The following is an 18,288-nucleotide window of genomic DNA, read 5'->3' on the forward strand; positions in this document are numbered from 1 at the left end:
GTCCGAAATAGATCTAATCGATGACTTAATTAACTAATTATCCTCCTAATTATCCATAACTTCTCGTTAGACACGTGAGGGGTAGATCAGTAAATCGAGACGTGAGGCGAATTCCGCGGCTCGGCATTAAATTTCCTTCCGATAATGACACGTGTCTCATCCGCCCGGATGAGGCGGCGCGCAGCCGTCCACCAGATTTTTCATCGCGGACACGAAACCTCAGAATAGAATAGATTAATGTACCATTTTACCCCTCCATTAACGAGCTTTTCACCAGCATAGCCCATGACACGTGAGGGGCAAATCAGGGAAGCGATCCTGTAGATGTCCTCGATCGATGGTATTTCAGTGAATAACGGAAGCGTAGAGGATTGATACGTCATTATGCTCACTCGTGACCAAAATCGTATCCCGACGACCGCGATGGTCCTGCTTTAGTCATTCACGTTTATAACGTGACTACATAAACCGTTATTTCCAATATAACGTTTTTAAGAGAGTGCGCACGCTCGTGACCCAAGTCGCGGGCCCCCGGGATTCATAATCTCTTGTGGTACTCACGTTCGTAACGTGAGTACGGCAACCGTTATTTCCGACACAGCGGTTTTCGACGCGAGGAGTTGACCGCCACGGGGACGGTGGCACTCCGGCGAATAATGGAACCGTGACTCAAGTCGTGGGACGGCCTATCTCGACGCGGAGATTCGCGAGGAGTCGAGATTATTCTTTCCGCGTGAGTGCAGGAAAAGAAGAGAGAAGGAGACGACGCATCGGCATTAACTCCATGTTTGAACTCTGAGGAAGCTTCGTGTCATTTCTGGATCGAGAAAGTATGCAGAAACGTACTGTTTGGTGTGATTTGATTTAATAAACGTACTGTTTCAGATTTTTTGCAAGAATTGTGATTATTTTTATGATTAATTTGATAGAAATATGGCAGACTCTGTTGATTGATCAAATGTTTGATAATAATGTTATTATTATTATGAAAATGAGTGAAATGACAAATAATTGCTGTAAATATTTAATTAAGTATGATCATATCCTATACCATGAATGGCACACATCATTGGCTAGTTGGAAGTGCATTGCTTGCATAAGCATGGAGGTGTTTTACTAGCTTGCAGTGTAAGATCAAAAGCCAGAAAGATAGTTTTTGGTAGGGTGATTGACAGAGAAGAATCTGAATCATATTAGACATTTTATCTATGCACCATATAAAAATCAGACATGAGAAGAGAGGACACATGAGTCAAATCTTCTCACCAAAGCCAATTACTTTGACATGAAGAAAGCATTGCAAATAAAGTTAAAAGAAGCAATGTTTTCTATGGCCAAGAGAGAGAAAAGCAAAGTGAGAGGGAGCCTTGTGAAAGAGAAATAGGAGTTGAAAGCACTGGCTACACTTGTGTTGGTGTGTACTCCATCTCTAAGGTTAAAACAGGTGTCTAAAGTTCATGAGAGAGGTTACATCCTCAAGTTACTTTTGCTTTAAAGACACTCAGATGCCTCACTTTGATTTCCCCACAAGTCATTCTTGTAGTCTTTCTTTGTATTCTTTCAACAAACAGTCAATTGATAAGCTTTTGTTCTACTGGGGAAGGAATGTTGTTACCTTGCTATCTTGAGATGCTCAAGTTTCCCATACATCCTCATCTCTGGACAACCAATTTAATTATTGTAACAAAAGGGTCAACACATTTCTCATAGAGAAGAAATCTTTAATATTGAAGGAATAATTAGTACAACCAACAAAATAGAACATAAAGTCAAGAATAATAAATAGAAGATTTACTTAGTTCCAGACTCTTTACTTATATTCATTCTTCATCATAAAAAAGAAAAAAAATTCCTTCTTAACTCAATTTAAATCCAAATTCAAATCCAAAATCCTCATATATTCCATCAGATTTTCTCTCAAATAGTTGAATTTCTTTTTTTTTTTCTTCCACCTCACCTCTCAAAACCTCAAATTACACATGAAATATATAGATCTATGAATTTCTAATCTTTAATAATGTTTTTTATCAAGGCAAAAGAATTTTCAAATATGAATTTCTTATTAATTATTCAAATGCATCCTGCCAGTAAACTTATCCTCAAAGCAACTTTTATTCAATTTTTCCTGCAAATAAACATATTTCTAATTACATATTTTCATAATGAACTGATTGTCCAGTTGTTACAAGATGGAGATTTGGTTCTTGCAGTGTATATCCCAATTTAAATCAATATATTCTTCAAATTGAAATTATATCATGAACACTTCATCAGTCAAATCTTTTTTTTGACTCCACCAACTATAAATATGGTTCTTTATTTAGGTACACCTTGCAGTCACTCATTTTGGCTAGAGATTCTGACAAAAGAATTGGTAGAAATCCTTTTCTATCAACCTGCAATGGGTTAGAGGTAGGTGAGGATTTGCCATCATCAGGCAGGACCTTAATCATGTCAGCTAAAATTCTGCTGTTCACTGAAGTAATTAGCTATCCATCTCCAAGCAGTGAATATATCAATGTTAAAAGTGCTGTAGAACCATTTGTAAGGGAAGATTAGTACTAAACTTTTTCTCTGTGAACAGATACAGCAAACCATCCAATTCCATCTGAAGCAATTAGAAACTTGCAGAGGATTTTAAAAGATGTGGTAGGTGAGATTTTGTAAACCATGATAGTTTAATTTTAGCATCACAAGTCAGCAATAGGGATCTATATTTTATTATATTTATTTTTTATACAAATATTAAATGATAAAGATGGGATTTGATCCGATAATTTTACGATAATAGAAAGTTTTTATCAATAAATCTTACAAATTTATTAGATAAGATTTCGAATCTTCAATAAGTCTAATGCATTATTATTGAGTCAATATTTGAAGTATAAAATAGGAAACTATTAATTTTTTTTTAATGTCTAAATCATTCTTTCTTCCCCTGCTTCTCCCAGTATTTTTCTCTTCCTGCACTTTTCTCCATATCATGTTTGCAAGATCAGCCTCATCCTAAATGCAAAAGATGAGTATGATGAAAACACTTAGTTTGATGCTTTTGCATGAATATAAAGGACAATCTTATTATTATTTCTTGAATCTACATACATACATACTGCAACAGAAGCAACCCTCAGCTGATCTACCTTTTTTTGACAGGTGAATATAATTTCTTGTTTCAGGCTGACAATGAAGAGATTAAGTTTGATTTGATGTGCAGGATCTTTGTGAGTATCCATGAAGCTTTTCATTTGAGAGTATCTTGACAACATAAAGCTAATTAGATTGTGAGATCTAATCAACAATTTATTAGCAGATAACCCAACCCCTCAAAGAACAAGAGATGATACTGTGTTCATCCTGAAGTGATGGCTTTGAAGCTCCAACAGGAACTGCTCTTGTGAGGCTTCAAGATTCAGCAAATGACAATTAAGTCTCCCTGATTCATCATCTGCATTCTGCAAAGGTGAATTAGAAGCTAAGGTAGAAAAGAAAGATTTATCTGATAAAAAATGTAGAGTTAAACTGAGCTTAATTGAGAAATTTGGCATGAATGTCACACAAAAAAAAAAATGAAGAACATAAATCATGAATATAGATAGCCATCAAGACTTAAATATGATGATAATTTGATTTCTGTATCTTACAGGTTATATTTATCAAAAAATATATATATTTAATTAAGTGTGTAATGAATGAAATTACTGTATATATTTGAGTAAATCTCAGCTAAAATTACTTAATTTCCCATCTTTATTTTTTGCAAGTAAAAGAGTTATTAGCTAATTATAATTGTGCACTTCAATTATCGATCAAGTATTTCAGACAAAGATAGAATCCGACCCGTCAACCCATTGGGTTGTCTTAAACGGATCGAGTTCCGTCGTTTCCTGTTGCATTGTCATATGCCCGATCCGATAAAGACAAGTTTTTGGAGATATTGGATCCACGCGCAGTTATCGGGTCGGGTCAAGATTGCTTAACGGGTTATAAGATTCAATTACTAGCGTCATCTCCTGTTTGTTTTGCACCCCCAAAACCTCGCTCTCCACTCCGACCATGAATCAAATGGAGTCGTCTCTCCGCGTCCGCCGCTTCGAAGGGCTCCCCTCCCCCGATGAATTCTCCTCCAAGATCGAACCCGCCAATGTTGCCGCGGTACTCGATCTGCCTCCCAATCGTTCTTCCGTAGTTTCCTTCTCGTGTTTTGATTTCAGAACTCTTCCTTTTCACCTCTTCACGAAAATGATCTCGGTCCTATTTTTGCCCTCTTTGTAGGTCTTTCACGGCGCTGTTAAGGATTGGAAGGCCATCTCACGGTGGAACCCTTCAGATGGAGGTCTTGACTACTTGGAGGTTAATACTCTCTTGCTGCTTTGCCATTTCATAACTACTCTCTGTCTCCGAATAAAATCTTGAATATTTTAAAGAAAATTGTCTTTTTTTATTAATATGAACTTCGAGAGGTCAGAATGATTGGAGATGTTTCGGTTTTATGGTTGGGTAATTCTGTCGGTTTGTTGTATAAGATGCGGGTTGGGTGCAAATTACTTGTGTATTCTAGAAAATAGCTGGTACTGACAGCAGATGAATGAACAACACGTTCGGTGATAACTCTGTAATGACAGTATTCTTATAGGGGTTTGGTTTGTGATAAGAGCACAAAGAACTCAGGATAAGTGTTTGTTGGTTGTTGATCTGTTTGCTGATACGATGATTAAGAGTTTAAGAACGTTTAGTTACAACTGGAAGTATCAGATTGGTTCAAGAGGGTCTGTTTGTGTGGATCAGTACCTCCATCGCTATATGTGATCTCAGGCCTCGAGTTGGTTGCAAAAATTTCTTGCCAAACTAAATTACTGAAACAACTTCTCCAGCACTAATGAAACTTCCAGATTAATGCTGCAGAATAACGGCTTCACTTTGATGTGATATTTCGATATGCTAATTCTGAAAATCCATTGTTTTACAATGTTAGGGTGGCAGCCTAATGTTTTCATAAATGTTGTTGTAAATATTTGATGAGGGAATGTACACTGGCTGGAGTCCTATTGGAAAGACATTTTCTGTGTTTTTCTTACACTTTTAAGGATGTGCCTTCACAAGTTTCACACCTGTAAAAATTATGGGCGACTGCTGAGGGACTCATAGGCAATTTGAATGTAAGTGCTAGATTTTGTGTGAGGCTTTTTTTGAAAAAGACTGGATGCCATGGGACGAACAGGTTTTATTATTATCTTGATTGAAATTGCAATCTTTCTTTTCTCAACACTTCAGTTGACACGTCACATTTTCTATGTAAACATGGGTAAAATGACCTGTGGGTACTGCCTGCTATGATCTATTTTAGGAGATCCAAAAGTAGATGACAATTTCTAGTAAAGTAGGAACTTTCATGGGCGGCCATCTTTTTTACACGACACTTTATCCTTAGTTCACAATAGTGCAATGTTATGTGAAAGATGGTAAAATAACTGCAGGAAAGTGTTGGGTCTTCTGTCTTAGAGGCTATGCTGTCAAGATCAGGGCGAATTTTCTACGGTGATATTAGAAGTCATGAGAGGGTATGATCCCCCTTCCTTCTCTCTCTCTCAATTGCTTTTTAATATTATAAATCACATATATCTATGCACATCATGTTCATGGTTTTCACAGACTAGCTTCCTTAGCTTGGCGTATTTAAATCTGATTATAGGTACCAATACCATTCTCTACATTTATTACCTCTTGCAAGAAGCATCTCCAAAATTTGGATGTTGGTAGCTCTTTTGAGGCACAAGTCTGTTCAGAAGATTCAGACTTGGCTAACTCGGATATCCCTGGTGAACTATATGTAGCTCAGGTTGGAACCATGAAATATTTTTAATATGAATCATTTAGCACATGTAGTACAAATGGCTGAAGTTGTTCTGAAATTTCTTTGCAATCATGAATCTAAGAAATAACCTTGTTTATGTGTGACAAAATGAGCTGACTGCATCCACAGGTTCCCATCATGAACACGGAAAGAAATGAAAGGTGTCCGTTGGAGACTCTGACAGAAGACATCCAGATGGTTCTGCTCAGCCTTCATTTTCCTTTGTTATTTTCCTAGTATGAGACCAGATCTTTGAGTTAGGTTGCATATGGACATATGTAATTGTGGTTGACTTTCTTTGTGATGTAGCCTGCGTTTCTAGGGATCAAAACTTTGGCATCGATTAACTTCTGGATGAATATGGCTCATTCTAGATCAAGCACTCACTATGATCCACACCATAATCTGCTTTGCGTGGTATCTGGTTGCAAAAGAGGTATTATCTTAGTTCATGTTTTCTTACTTGACAAAAATCCTAAATCTGTTCCAATTGGAGGTTTTTTTTTTCTTTACCTTTTTACAACTTTGTGACCATGGTTTATAGTGGTTAAAGTCATTAGTTTTTTTTTCTGCCTTTATTGCAATGTAGGTTGAACAATTTGTTTGAGAACTGGTTGAGTAACTAGATTGAGCTGTATTTTAATAATAGATCTATTAATTGGATGCCAGTGTATGCCTTGATAAATGACATGGAACTAGATAAGCTTATATTTTAGGCCTTTCTGGCATTTCAATTGGTCTGTAGAGTTAAATGGATTACAAACTAGAATTTGCTAAACCTAGTGGGCATGTCTTGCATTGTGACATTTTTTTTCTAACTTACCATGAAGTTTCTGATAACCATACAATTGTTTTGTCTGGATTTTTGACAGTAGTACATACTGCAAGTACATGTATTACACATCATACTTTAGCTTTGGTAGGATGGACTTTTAAATCATATTGGCTGGTCAATGCACAAACAGTATCAAAGTCAATCTGTAACAGAACATCATGCAACTAATAACTTTTGACCTGATTTAAAATAAACTTCTGGTTAGATTTATCAGGTGATGGTCTGCCCTAGATTGATATGTACTTTCCACTTGGGGCATATGGATTTTTTGGGATTCACTCAAGCTGAGTGTTTGTTTGTCTGAAGTGACACTTTATGATGTAAAGACTGACAATTTGCTTGTCTTGTTGCACTTCTCTTCATGTTTGATAACTCACACATGCCGTTATACATGGTTGTAGTGGTCCTTTATTCTTCCCACTGACAAACTTGTGTTTTTGAATATGTATACGCATAGTGAACACAAACGATGTAATGGTTATCCAGTTAGTTCCTATAGTGGTCTATGGTGCATAAGCTAGATTTTTTTTTTTAAAGATGTGAACTCCTTCCATCATCATTTTGTGATCTTTTTCCTATATTTTGATCATGACTTATAATTAGTGCTTGTTATATTTCGATGATCCTGCACACAAGTGGTTAGGTCTCTATATTATGTGCCATCATACTTCTATCTTCACACTCTATATTTTAATAGTAAACCTTAACTTTCTTCATGAACTGTTTTGTTGATAAGCTATGTGAGTCATATCTCATTTGGCCATTTGTGTGGCTTAGGTGTACCAGTATGACATGTGATAAATAGTCATTTTATGTTTTAATATAATGTATATTGATCACACCATCTGTCAAACTCTTCCTTCTCAGTTGTCTTATCGCCCCCTTCTGCATGTTCCATATTATACCCGATGCCAGTGTATGGAGAGGCCTCAAACCATAGGTATGATGTTCTTTGATTATACAAGGAAACCTATATACCCACTTGAAATCTTCATTTTTCTCTGCAGTGCTGTTAATATAGAGAAGCCTGATTTTTCGGTCCATCCAAGAGCCAAAAACTATGAGGAGCATTCCCAGAAGATCGTTCTACATCCTGGAGATGCTCTTTTTATTCCTGAAGGATGGTAGGGTAAATTGTTTGTTTGTTTATAATACATTTTCTTACTTGCTATCTTAAGCATAATTTTTTACATTCATCTGTGCTATAGGTTACAATTCTTTGTTTTTGTTTTGCAAGACATGTATGCTTGTTAGTTTATTTTTTTTCAAGAAACACGGTGCTAACTCAGCAACTTGAGGAACAAACTCTTCTAGGTAAATTTGCATCCTAGCCTATCTGGTTCTTGTGCAATAAAAATAAAAAGATAATAATTCTTAATTGCTATAAAATGCTGAAAATATTATTAAAATCTCCAGGAAATTTTTATTTGATATACTAATAGGAGTGCTAAATGTTATTGATTGTTGAAGATTATAGTAAGTTTAGGTTAAACTTTTGTACTTCTATCTAATGGCAATTGCCATATACTCCTTTTGGGAGGGAGAAAAGTTTATCGTGCAAAATTGATATTGCATGTGTGTGTATGGATTATGTTAGGTTGGTCATGCCCAGTGTTTTTAATAGGCGCTTGGGTGAGGTGAGGCTGATTGCCTTGCACGACCTCTAGGCAACATGATTCAATGAGGTGCCGCCTAGACGCTCACTTGAGTGAAAGTGGCGTAGCACAAGAAATTAGAAGAGAAAGGACGAGATTGGAAGAGAAAGGGGTCCAGGTGAGGAGGGCACTAAGTTGAAAGCAAATACAATAGAATCGATCAGTGCTCGGCGGTGAAGACTTGATTTGTGCTCGGTGGCGGATGAGAGGGTAGAAGATGTGATAGATGGGAGGGTAGAAGACTCGCTGGAAGATGTGATCTCTCTCTCCCCTCTCTTTCTCTTTCACGATCTACCTTTTCTCACGCTCAAGACATGATGCGTGATGGACGTGAGAAGTAATTAGTGTGCTGTGAAAAGCAATAAGTAGTGCCGAAGACACGATGCATGATGGACATGAGAAGCAATTAGTGCGCTGTGAGAAGCAATAAGTAGAGCACTAAGTAGCAATAAGTGGCATAATAAGTAGTGCACTAAGTATTAAATCATAATAAATAGCACTTTTGATTCCAATTCCGTTTCGTCAAGATGTCAATTGACTCATTAATTTCTAAATTTGGGTCAAGAATCACCCTATCAAATGCTATTGAGGTCAAATTATTAGCCAGCTTAGGTATAGTAGTTAAAGAATCACATTCAGTAATATATATTTCAAGTCGGTTGTGGGAACTCAATTTGATGTGGTATTTTTATTTTTATGATCATATTTATCTATTTTTTATATTTTAATATATATATTTTATATTTTAAAATTCTTGAGCGTCTCGCTTTGCTCGGGCAGGCATGTAGCATCTCGAGCGTTTTGGGACCTTAATACCTTTTGGTGCTTAGCACTTTTAAAAACATTGGTCGTGCCATCGTGAGCCCAACCTTCGAAATTTTGAAGCATGCCTCACCCTTTTTACCTATGCATATGGACATTGGAATAGCCTTGTTATGGTTATAAATGGGCCTAACCTATTGGCTTAGTTTCCATCTTGACCATGACTTTGAGTGCACATGTCTGTCTCTCTGTATAGATAACATTAATAACATTATATATATATATATATATATATATATATAGACACAATTACAAGGATTAAATTGTGGTGAGGATGACATCATTGACCTCCCTTGTAAAATGTATGGGTGGGCATATGCAAGAATAAGGTGAACAAGATGGAAACCAGCTGTGAAACAAGAGATGTGGAGACTCAGAATAAAAGCCAGTGAGAAATTTTATAGGCATAGGTCAGGATGCTGCTGATGAAGACAACAATTATTCATATGAATATAACATGGGAGTATGAGGTTGGGAGAAACAGAAGTGGAGATGTAGGAAAAGTGAGAAGGAAAGAGGAGGTTGATGAGAATAGAAGGGAAATAAGGCCTGAAGAGGAAACATTTGGGGGTTGTAAATTGATATGTATTAAACGAGACCTGGTCTAGTCGGGTTATTTGGAAATTACTTTTCCCTGATCCAAACTGGCCCAATTGGAGCTGGAAAACTTAATATGAGCTTGCTGAAATTTTGATAGGTTCTTGTGTCCTTTTCCTTTTCTTTATTCATATAATTTTTGGAGTGTCTCAAAAAATAGATCTTTCTTAATGTAGTATCTAGAGTGTGTCAAAAAATAAAAAAAGACACCTTTGATAATCGAGGGGTTAATGAAAAAGATTTGCTGAAATGATCCACACACAACAATTCTAACCTCAGTATGCATAGTTCTATGGTTCTATTCCTTTATTTTGTGTATTAGATTATTAAAGCTATAAGTTTCAGTATCTATTGTATTTGATTTGACAGTTAATGCTATTGTAAGAATTTATAAAAGCATAAAAGATACAGATAGGTTGCTTTTGCTGACATTAGTTTGACTTTCGGAAGGCAAAATTGTTGCACTGGTGTAACTTGTGTGATTGTCTTGCTTATTATCCTTGATACAATTTTGGAGGCTCGTTGCTATATTTGTTAGCAAAGAACACTTAGTATAGTTGCTGCCATGATTACGATATGTATTTCTTCTTTGAGTGAACCTGTTCTCTGTGCTTGCTTTATATGTTTCACTGATTAGGAAGATTTTAGCAGGTTTCACCAAGTGGATAGTGATGATTTAACCATAGCAGTAAATTTTTGGTGGAAATCAGACATGATGTCTAACATGTTGGAACACATGGATCCATATTATTTGAGGCGGATATTGAATAGGTATTATGTTGCATTACCCTTTTGAAATGTCTTTTCCTTGCAGTTGCTGTATTTTGTCTGGCATAACCAAACCATATGCATCTTAACCCTTGGTATTCATATCCTAATAAATGTTAATTTTTTCTATTCTTCTGAATGTGCAACTGTTTTTGTGGATATCTAATTAGAGTTTACATCTTTTTTCTCTTCTGTTTGCCTTATGGGATGGCATTTCTATCTTCCTGATGTATAAATAGATTGGTGGAGAAGGAAAAGGTACACATTTTTCAGTTTCAATCATATTATTTTAATGGCAGGAATTTTCTGTTTTGTGGAATCTTTCTGTTTAGCCTCCATTATTACATTTTATACCTATTCTCTTGTTACTGATAAACTATCCTTTTGTCAGAATAAGAATTATCTAAGTTGACCTTGTGTCTTAGTTACCAAGTCCTTCGAATTTTCTATGATTTCAGTTATTTGCTTCATCAAATATATTAATGGTTAATTATTGGTCATTAATTAAAAAGGTTGGAGGTAACACTTCAATAAAATGTGAAAAAAGTTAAATAGGATGAAAAAAGGAAGATAAGAAAAAAATCAAGAAACTCATGGAAGCAAGGTGCTCAAGGCAAAATCAAGTAAATATGAATAATTTAGGTTGAAGATTGTTACTTTAGGCAAATTCCTAGCATATCCTAGCTGGAATCTTGGGCACCATTAAGTGCATAAATATTTAGAATGTTAGGAAAATAATTTAATTTACTTCATTGTTATTAGTCTGAACAAGTTTTACAATTTAATAGGTTCCTAAATCCACTCACATTTTGGAACTCCTATTCTCATCTCCATGGTTGTACCTTTAGTTTTCTACATCAAAATCTCTGGGACACCAAATCTGTATTTTTTCTAAAGATTTTTAACATGTAGTTTGTGTCTCATGCAATGTTAAACCATGCTAGCAAATGTAATCTATTGATCAGTGATTTAAGAAGTGCTAGGCGTCAAAAGGTGTCAAGGTCCAAAAACGTCCGAGGCGCTAGGCGTTCGCCCGAATAAAGCAAGGTGCTAAAATATAAAAATATATAATATAATTAATAAGTATAATTATTTAAATAAAAATATGATATTAAATTAAGAAAATCTTGCAAAATTACAATATCACATTAACAAAAAGTCTCAAAATTCAAAACAATAACAATAATTTCAAATAAATAAAAATTAGCAGTATTAAAATCAAAATAATATATTATTAATCTAATAAATAAAAAAACTGTTACTAGTATACAGTTAACAGTATATTGTTAATATACTATTAACAGTATGCTATCGAGTCGATGTGAGAAGAGTGAGTAAGAGTAAGACAACAGCGGTGAGCAGCGAGCAACGACAATCGGAGCGGCGACAATGGCAAGCAGCGACGAGCAGTGATAGTGGCAATGGTAGCGAGAGCGTAGCGTAAGAGTAAGACCGATGATGCTGACTGACAACAGCGAGCAACGACAGCAGGAGCGGGAGTGGCGAGCAGCGACGGGAGCGATGAGCAACGACAGACGCAGTGGAGAGCAACGACAATGGCAGTGGTCAGAGAGGAGCGATAGTGGAGAGAGGCAACGATAGTGGAGAGGAAATGTCGGCGATAGAATCGCAAGCAGGGTTAGGGTTGGGGAACTCGCGAGAGGGATACTGGGAGGTTGATATCGGTGCTTTAGTTGGTTCGATTGAACCAACTAAATCACCGGGGTTGCCTGGTTTAACCCAGGCGCTCGCCTGAGCCCAGGCGTCGGGTGCTTCGAGCGAGCGCCCAAGTGGTGCCTCTTTGAAGCGCACCACCTGGACATGAAGCGAGGCACTTGGGCCTTGCCTCGCCTCGCCCGAGCGCCTATTGAAATCGCTGCTGTTGATCAGATGGATCAAGTTTTTCTTCTTTGCGATCAAGTGTCTCTTCTTAGCCCCAAAGACCATCCTTTTAATCTTATAGGTTATGCTTTAATTAGCCCGTATCTGCATTTTGGATGTGAAGTTTCTCAGCAATAAATGTTTTAAGGTTACTACCCACACCTTGCCTTGTTTTAGTGACCACCTCTGTTCTAACTTAACTATAGCTGCATTTTGCCTTATTTATTTAATCACCACCTCCGCCAGTGGCTACAACAAATATATCCGAGTCTGCAAACTACATCTTTGTTTTCAATGTTTAATGGGCTATATACGAAGATGTTCTGAGAAGCATATTAGTCTTGTTGATTTGAATATGTGATTTTTTATTGTATTTTTCAATGACTCTTTAACTGATAGGTAACTTATTGAATTTCAGTTGCAATTTAACTATGTAATCTGTTTACATTCTGCTGGGAATAGGACAGAATCATATGTTACATGAGAGCTTCAGTGGTGGTTCCAAATTTATAGAAAATTATCAACTTGCTGATGATGCCTCAGAAGGTTAGCCTTCTTCCTGAACAAATTTTAGATTGATCCTTGCAACTGCATGACTTTTATGCATCTTTTCATGTTATTGGCCTGTAATGAGCACGAGTTTGATGGAGACATGTAGACACTATTGTCGAGTAGATTATTTTTTATTAATATATAAGTAGTTGAAGATGGAAGCTTCAATCGCTACCTTGGATGTCTAATCAACTCTGAAATTTTAAGAGTTGTTTTAATCTGTGTGTGAATTAAAAGTTATCTTAGATTTATGAAATGAGGTGCAGAATGCTCTGCCTTAATATAGTGCCTTATGCCCATGGTGTGGAGTAATAGAACGAGCGTGTATCTAGAATTTATATTCTGATGGTCAACATGAGCATGCATGTGGCATGCGGGCCCAGTGATGACACTGTGTTTCCAGAATTTATATTCTGATGGTCAACATGAGCATGCATGTGGCATGCAGCCCAATGATGACACTGCATATGGCTATGCCTACTGTAGCAGATTAGTGCTTCAATCCACAGTTCAGCTTGTTGCCAGGAACATGTTGGGCCATGCTTTGCTTGTGAATTGAATATTTTACTTCTGGGTTATATTAAGGTCTTTGGAGTTCCATAATATTATTTTGAAAACAACACGAGTTTTTGTATGTGGTTGAACATGCCATTATTGTGTGCCATTTGCATATAAACGAAAAGATTCATATAATGCATTCTAGCCCATGTTGAATGGGCCTTTGTACAATGCAATGACATGTAGATACAACGTTAGTTAGTCACAAAACTAGGGTTCACCATTTCAGGTATCGGACTTGTCTCGGAGATTTGTCGGGTCGGTACATACCGATTTGTACTGATGTACTGACACACAGTATGCTTGGGCATGCCAACGGGGACTCGGATGATCTGCGTCTTGGTCTCCAGTTGTACTTGTCCATACTGCCCATGCCATACCAACTCGGGCGGTACAACAAGCCTTGCACAAAATCACGACTTTTTTGTTGATTAACAAGTCTCGTGCCTACGCATTCCCGGCACAATTCCTTTCCACGAAATTGAACATCTTTGCTTGCACCTTATGAAGTTATAAATTCCAAAGCTATCATTAACTAAAAATGCTAACAGTATATGCTAATAGGTTTCTTGTACATGTAGCATTGACAAGAGAATTGAGGGGTTAAAGAATTGGTCTGGACAAAGTCTTAAGTCCACTAAAGATGTGAGAGTTTTGAGGGAAACAAAGGTTTTTGAATTTGGAAGAATGAGCAGTGTAGATGAATTAAACTTGTAGCAACTATTTAGATGCAATTTTAAAACCAAAAGTAATTTCCAAGCAGTGGTGATTTTTATCAGGAGTTAGCATTATGTCCATATCGTTGCAAATTAATGAGAGTTAAAGTTATCTTTATCTTTTTATCCATTGCATTTTAATTAATGCTTCTTTTAGATAAATGTAATATTGATCACTTTGAATAGGACACTGTTGGATGCAAATACCTTTATCAAGGAACAATTTAAGACAGAACAAATGACTTTCCTAGTTTATTTGAACATATTTTCATAAAAATAAAAATTATTAGCCCAAATTAAGAATGTGTTTTAGGAGATGACAGAAATAGATTTTTCATGTCTAGACTAAGGTTAGAAGTATTGGTTTCAGTTTTAACTACTATAATTTTTTGCATAGTCTCCAAACTGGTTGATCTCAAGTCAAATTTGGATCAATCAAATCCAAATTAAAAAAATAAATTTGTGGCCAGAATTGATCAGAAATAAGTCCAAATTGATCAGATTTGTTGGAATCAGCTGATTTTGGGAAAAAATTGGGTGAATCAAACAATTTCCAGCCAATTTTGGCTAATTTTTGGACAATTGAGTCATGAAATCTTTATCTAATGATTAATAAAAAGAAAGAAAGGAGGAATGGACATGAGAGGAGAAACAAAAGAGAAGGAAGAGAGAGAGGGGAGGACCGAAGTAGGAAGTTGAGGGGGGGGGGGGGGGGGGTGGGAGATTAAAAGAGTGGGGAGAAGTCAGAGAGAGAGAAAATACAATAAACTCGTGTTCTTGTACATCCTTTATTTTTAGAAATTTTAGAATTTTCTATTTTCTATTTTCATTTTTAATATTTTTGATTATTTCAGATTGGTTTAGATCTCACAAATCTCATTCGATTGGTCTGGTTGATATTGATTCTATTGTTGCTGGCTAATTACGACTCCAATTTTGATTTTGTATAGGGTGATGAGATGCTTTTTCTTTTAATAAAATAAATAATTAGGTGTCTTATTTCATTGCTCATGTAAAGATCATTTCCTCAATGCACGTAGTTGCAAACATAGGATGTTTATGGAAATCGAGCAAATAGCTTCTGGTGTAGGATTCTTGATGATTCAGTATGCTGATGTATAATCTGTCCCATGTTTAATCTGTTATGACATTTCCTCATGCAATATGATTCTCTTGTAATAACTTGATCAGACAATCATGAAATGGATCGCTGTAAGCTGAGAGATACTACAAAAGAAAATAGCAGGAGGCATGGAATCTTGCAGCAGCTGGAACCCTTTGCACTTCATGTGCTATATGAACTTGTCTCTTTAGTTCATAATACTATTAGTGTTGATAATCAAAATGGATCTACTGAGTCCACTTCAAAAGATTCGTCTAGTCCAGATGTTGAAAAGGAGCAGATAGTGAAAGATAATCCACCTCTGTCAGAAATTGACACAGTTGCAAACATCTTTTTGGCTGTTGAACCACTTGTGCTCCGAAATATTCTGCTGGGAATGGTGGTAAGCATATCCTTTGCTTATATTTCAAAGGCATTAAATGTGATTGACATAAATTGCCTTATAAGCATATCAATGAGAAAATTTGTTAGTCTGAACTGTATTCTTATAATGTTGCATTAGATTGGTCAAGTCAGCAAGCAAGCACAAATGATGAACTGGAGTAGTGCATTTTATTTCAAGTACTTTATTTCCAGGCACAAATTATGAAATAAGTTGATGTAACAAGATAATTTCTTGAGATCATCTTGATTGTAGGAACAAAGTGCCCTAGATCATCTTCTATAACAGAAGTTTATCATCTTGAGATGATCTTTTATAACAAAATTCACATCCTTGAAATGTGAAGATGAAAAGATGCAGTTCAAGAAACTAAATCTGCAAAATAGTCCTGATCCTCTACCTTAGGGACAAGGTGGATCTGAGAGACATGGAGTTGTTACGATCCAATCTAAGGACATGTGGCAATTCGTTTGTGAGCAAGTTGGCGTTCAGAACTTCAGACCATAACAATTTAAGCTAGGCTATATTATTTGTTCGAAAAATTGCTTACTTGTTATTTATCTGAATTGATTTTGAGTGTATCATCCTTTTCATTAACCATTTTCAAGGAGACAATATAGAAACCATTACCTACTAACTATCTAGAAGGGTTATTGGTTCTTCTTTCATTCAGTGTAAGGCTTTTTGCTAAATTATCACAATAGAAATTACTTGTTTTTGCAAGTGAGTCATCGAGGATTGGCCCTACTGGAGGGAAATAAAAAAGTTACTGTAGTCCTACTTGAGGGAAATACAAGTTACCGTTGGTTTTTCTATCATACTATTACAACGTTCTAACAGCCTACATTATCGGTCTAAATTGAACTAATAGAGAATCCACACTTCTTTTAGCATCACTTTCCAAGGACATTGGAAGCCCTTATCTTGCACATGCTTTCACCAAAGGGAGCAGAAGTTCTGACGAGGAAGTTTGATGAGATGGATCAACAAATCATGAAAGAAGAACAGTGAGTGGATCCTAACTTCTTTTTTCATAGACATGCAACTTGAGAGATGAATTTCTTATTGCCTCCCTTCTGTTGTATCCAGGTGTGAGTTTTACCGTCAATTTTATGGTGTTTTCGATGACCAGTTTGCTGCAATGGATGCAATATTGAATGGGAAAGAATTATTTGCTCTTCAGGTACTTGGTTTTCTGCAGTGATGTATCCATTCTGTGAACCGTCTTCTTTGAGCTAAATATCTAGCGCAGGCATTATGCCTATCTAACACTAATAGAAATCAGCTGATATGATGAGCTTGTATGCCATCAGCTTTTTTCCCTAGGGAAGATTTTTTCTGCATGGATACGATAGCTTTCTTTTCCTTTTATTCAGAAAAGAAAGTGTCATGCGCATAAGAGAGACTACCAAGGTTGCATTGCTTTGCTGATAATAATCATGGAACTGCGTTGCAGGCATTCAAGAATGTGCTGGATAAGTACCTTGGGGCACATCCTGACCAGCGAAATAGTTGACGGAGCTAAAGCGGTTCGAATTCAAGATCAAGCTTTCTGCAAAAGCTTGGAAAGGTTCCATCCTTGCCGGTGCATCATTTGGGAATGTTGAGGTTAGAAGCCCGTGCTCAACTAGAGATGAGTAGTTTATGATGTAACTTATCAAGTATGTAACAAAAAAGAAAATCTGTTTTGATTAAAAGTTACATTGTTTATTCCCAATTGTTAAAATTTGACATAGATTTGTGTCTTTTGTTTATCACTCAAGTTCTTGGAATTTGTGATAACCACCTACCCAGTTCGAAGTATTTATCATGACAAGCTGTGAGCATTCTTTATTTTACTTGTATGTAACTAACGTCTATCACTATAGTTTTTCTAATCGATTTGCACCACCGTGCTCTTGAATTCACTTTCATGTGTCTAATTTGACTTGCACATCATGATGTTGAAGCTTAATATAAGTTTGAGTTTTTCTTCTGCTGACAGTTTTTAAGTTTTTGGGTAATCCTATTCATAACATGTATCGATCAAGTGTTTTGTTTTCCTCTCTCTCTCTCTCTCTCTCTCTCTCTCTCTTTTCTTCATGTGGTAATCTCATCGTAGGTAAGCTTTTTTTAATTTCTTTTTATATTGCTGTGTTGAAAAGGATTGCAAAGGATTGATGTAATTGTGGACAAATAAATCACAGTGAAATCGACAATTAACTTGAAAAGAGTCACAAGAAGGCTCAGCAAACCGTTTTGTCACCACATCACCATTATTTGTGTCAATACTTAAACAACACAAATGTGACTTTGAACTCATGACACCCAATGCTTTCTTGAGTGAGTGACTCATTTGTGCGCGATTCGTTTGTTCATGATAAGAAGGAAACATTCAAGGTTTCTACCATTCTCTTTACGTGTGATGCATCCATCCATCCATCCATCCATCCAGCATTAGAAAGATTCGTTTGTTTCTACCATTCTCTTTGCGTGTGATGCATTCATCCATCCATCCATCGTTAGAAAGTATTCAAAGTTCTTGATGCATTCTCGCTCTAGACAAAAA

The 18,288-nt window shown here is 36.3% G+C and overlaps 1 protein-coding gene across 1 annotated transcript; it reads left to right on the forward strand.

Annotated features, from left to right (window-relative positions):
* Window positions 1–4,033: 4,033 nt before the first annotated feature.
* On the forward strand, window positions 4,034–17,647 carry LOC103999400 (lysine-specific demethylase JMJ31). The gene is made up of 15 exons (XM_018831193.2): window positions 4,034–4,152; window positions 4,273–4,350; window positions 5,475–5,558; window positions 5,690–5,836; window positions 5,981–6,049; window positions 6,161–6,287; window positions 7,554–7,626; window positions 7,694–7,810; window positions 10,412–10,531; window positions 10,768–10,786; window positions 12,877–12,955; window positions 15,427–15,740; window positions 16,632–16,747; window positions 16,830–16,923; window positions 17,197–17,647. Exons 1-15 carry the CDS (start codon window positions 4,054–4,056, stop codon window positions 17,254–17,256), a joined length of 1,596 nt encoding a protein of 531 aa, XP_018686738.2. The 5' UTR covers window positions 4,034–4,053; the 3' UTR covers window positions 17,257–17,647.
* The last annotated feature ends 641 nt before the right edge of the window (window positions 17,648–18,288 follow it).

Source organism: Musa acuminata, chromosome BXJ2-9 (assembly GCF_036884655.1).
Source record: "Musa acuminata AAA Group cultivar baxijiao chromosome BXJ2-9, Cavendish_Baxijiao_AAA, whole genome shotgun sequence".
NCBI classification, from domain to species: domain Eukaryota; kingdom Viridiplantae; phylum Streptophyta; class Magnoliopsida; order Zingiberales; family Musaceae; genus Musa; species Musa acuminata.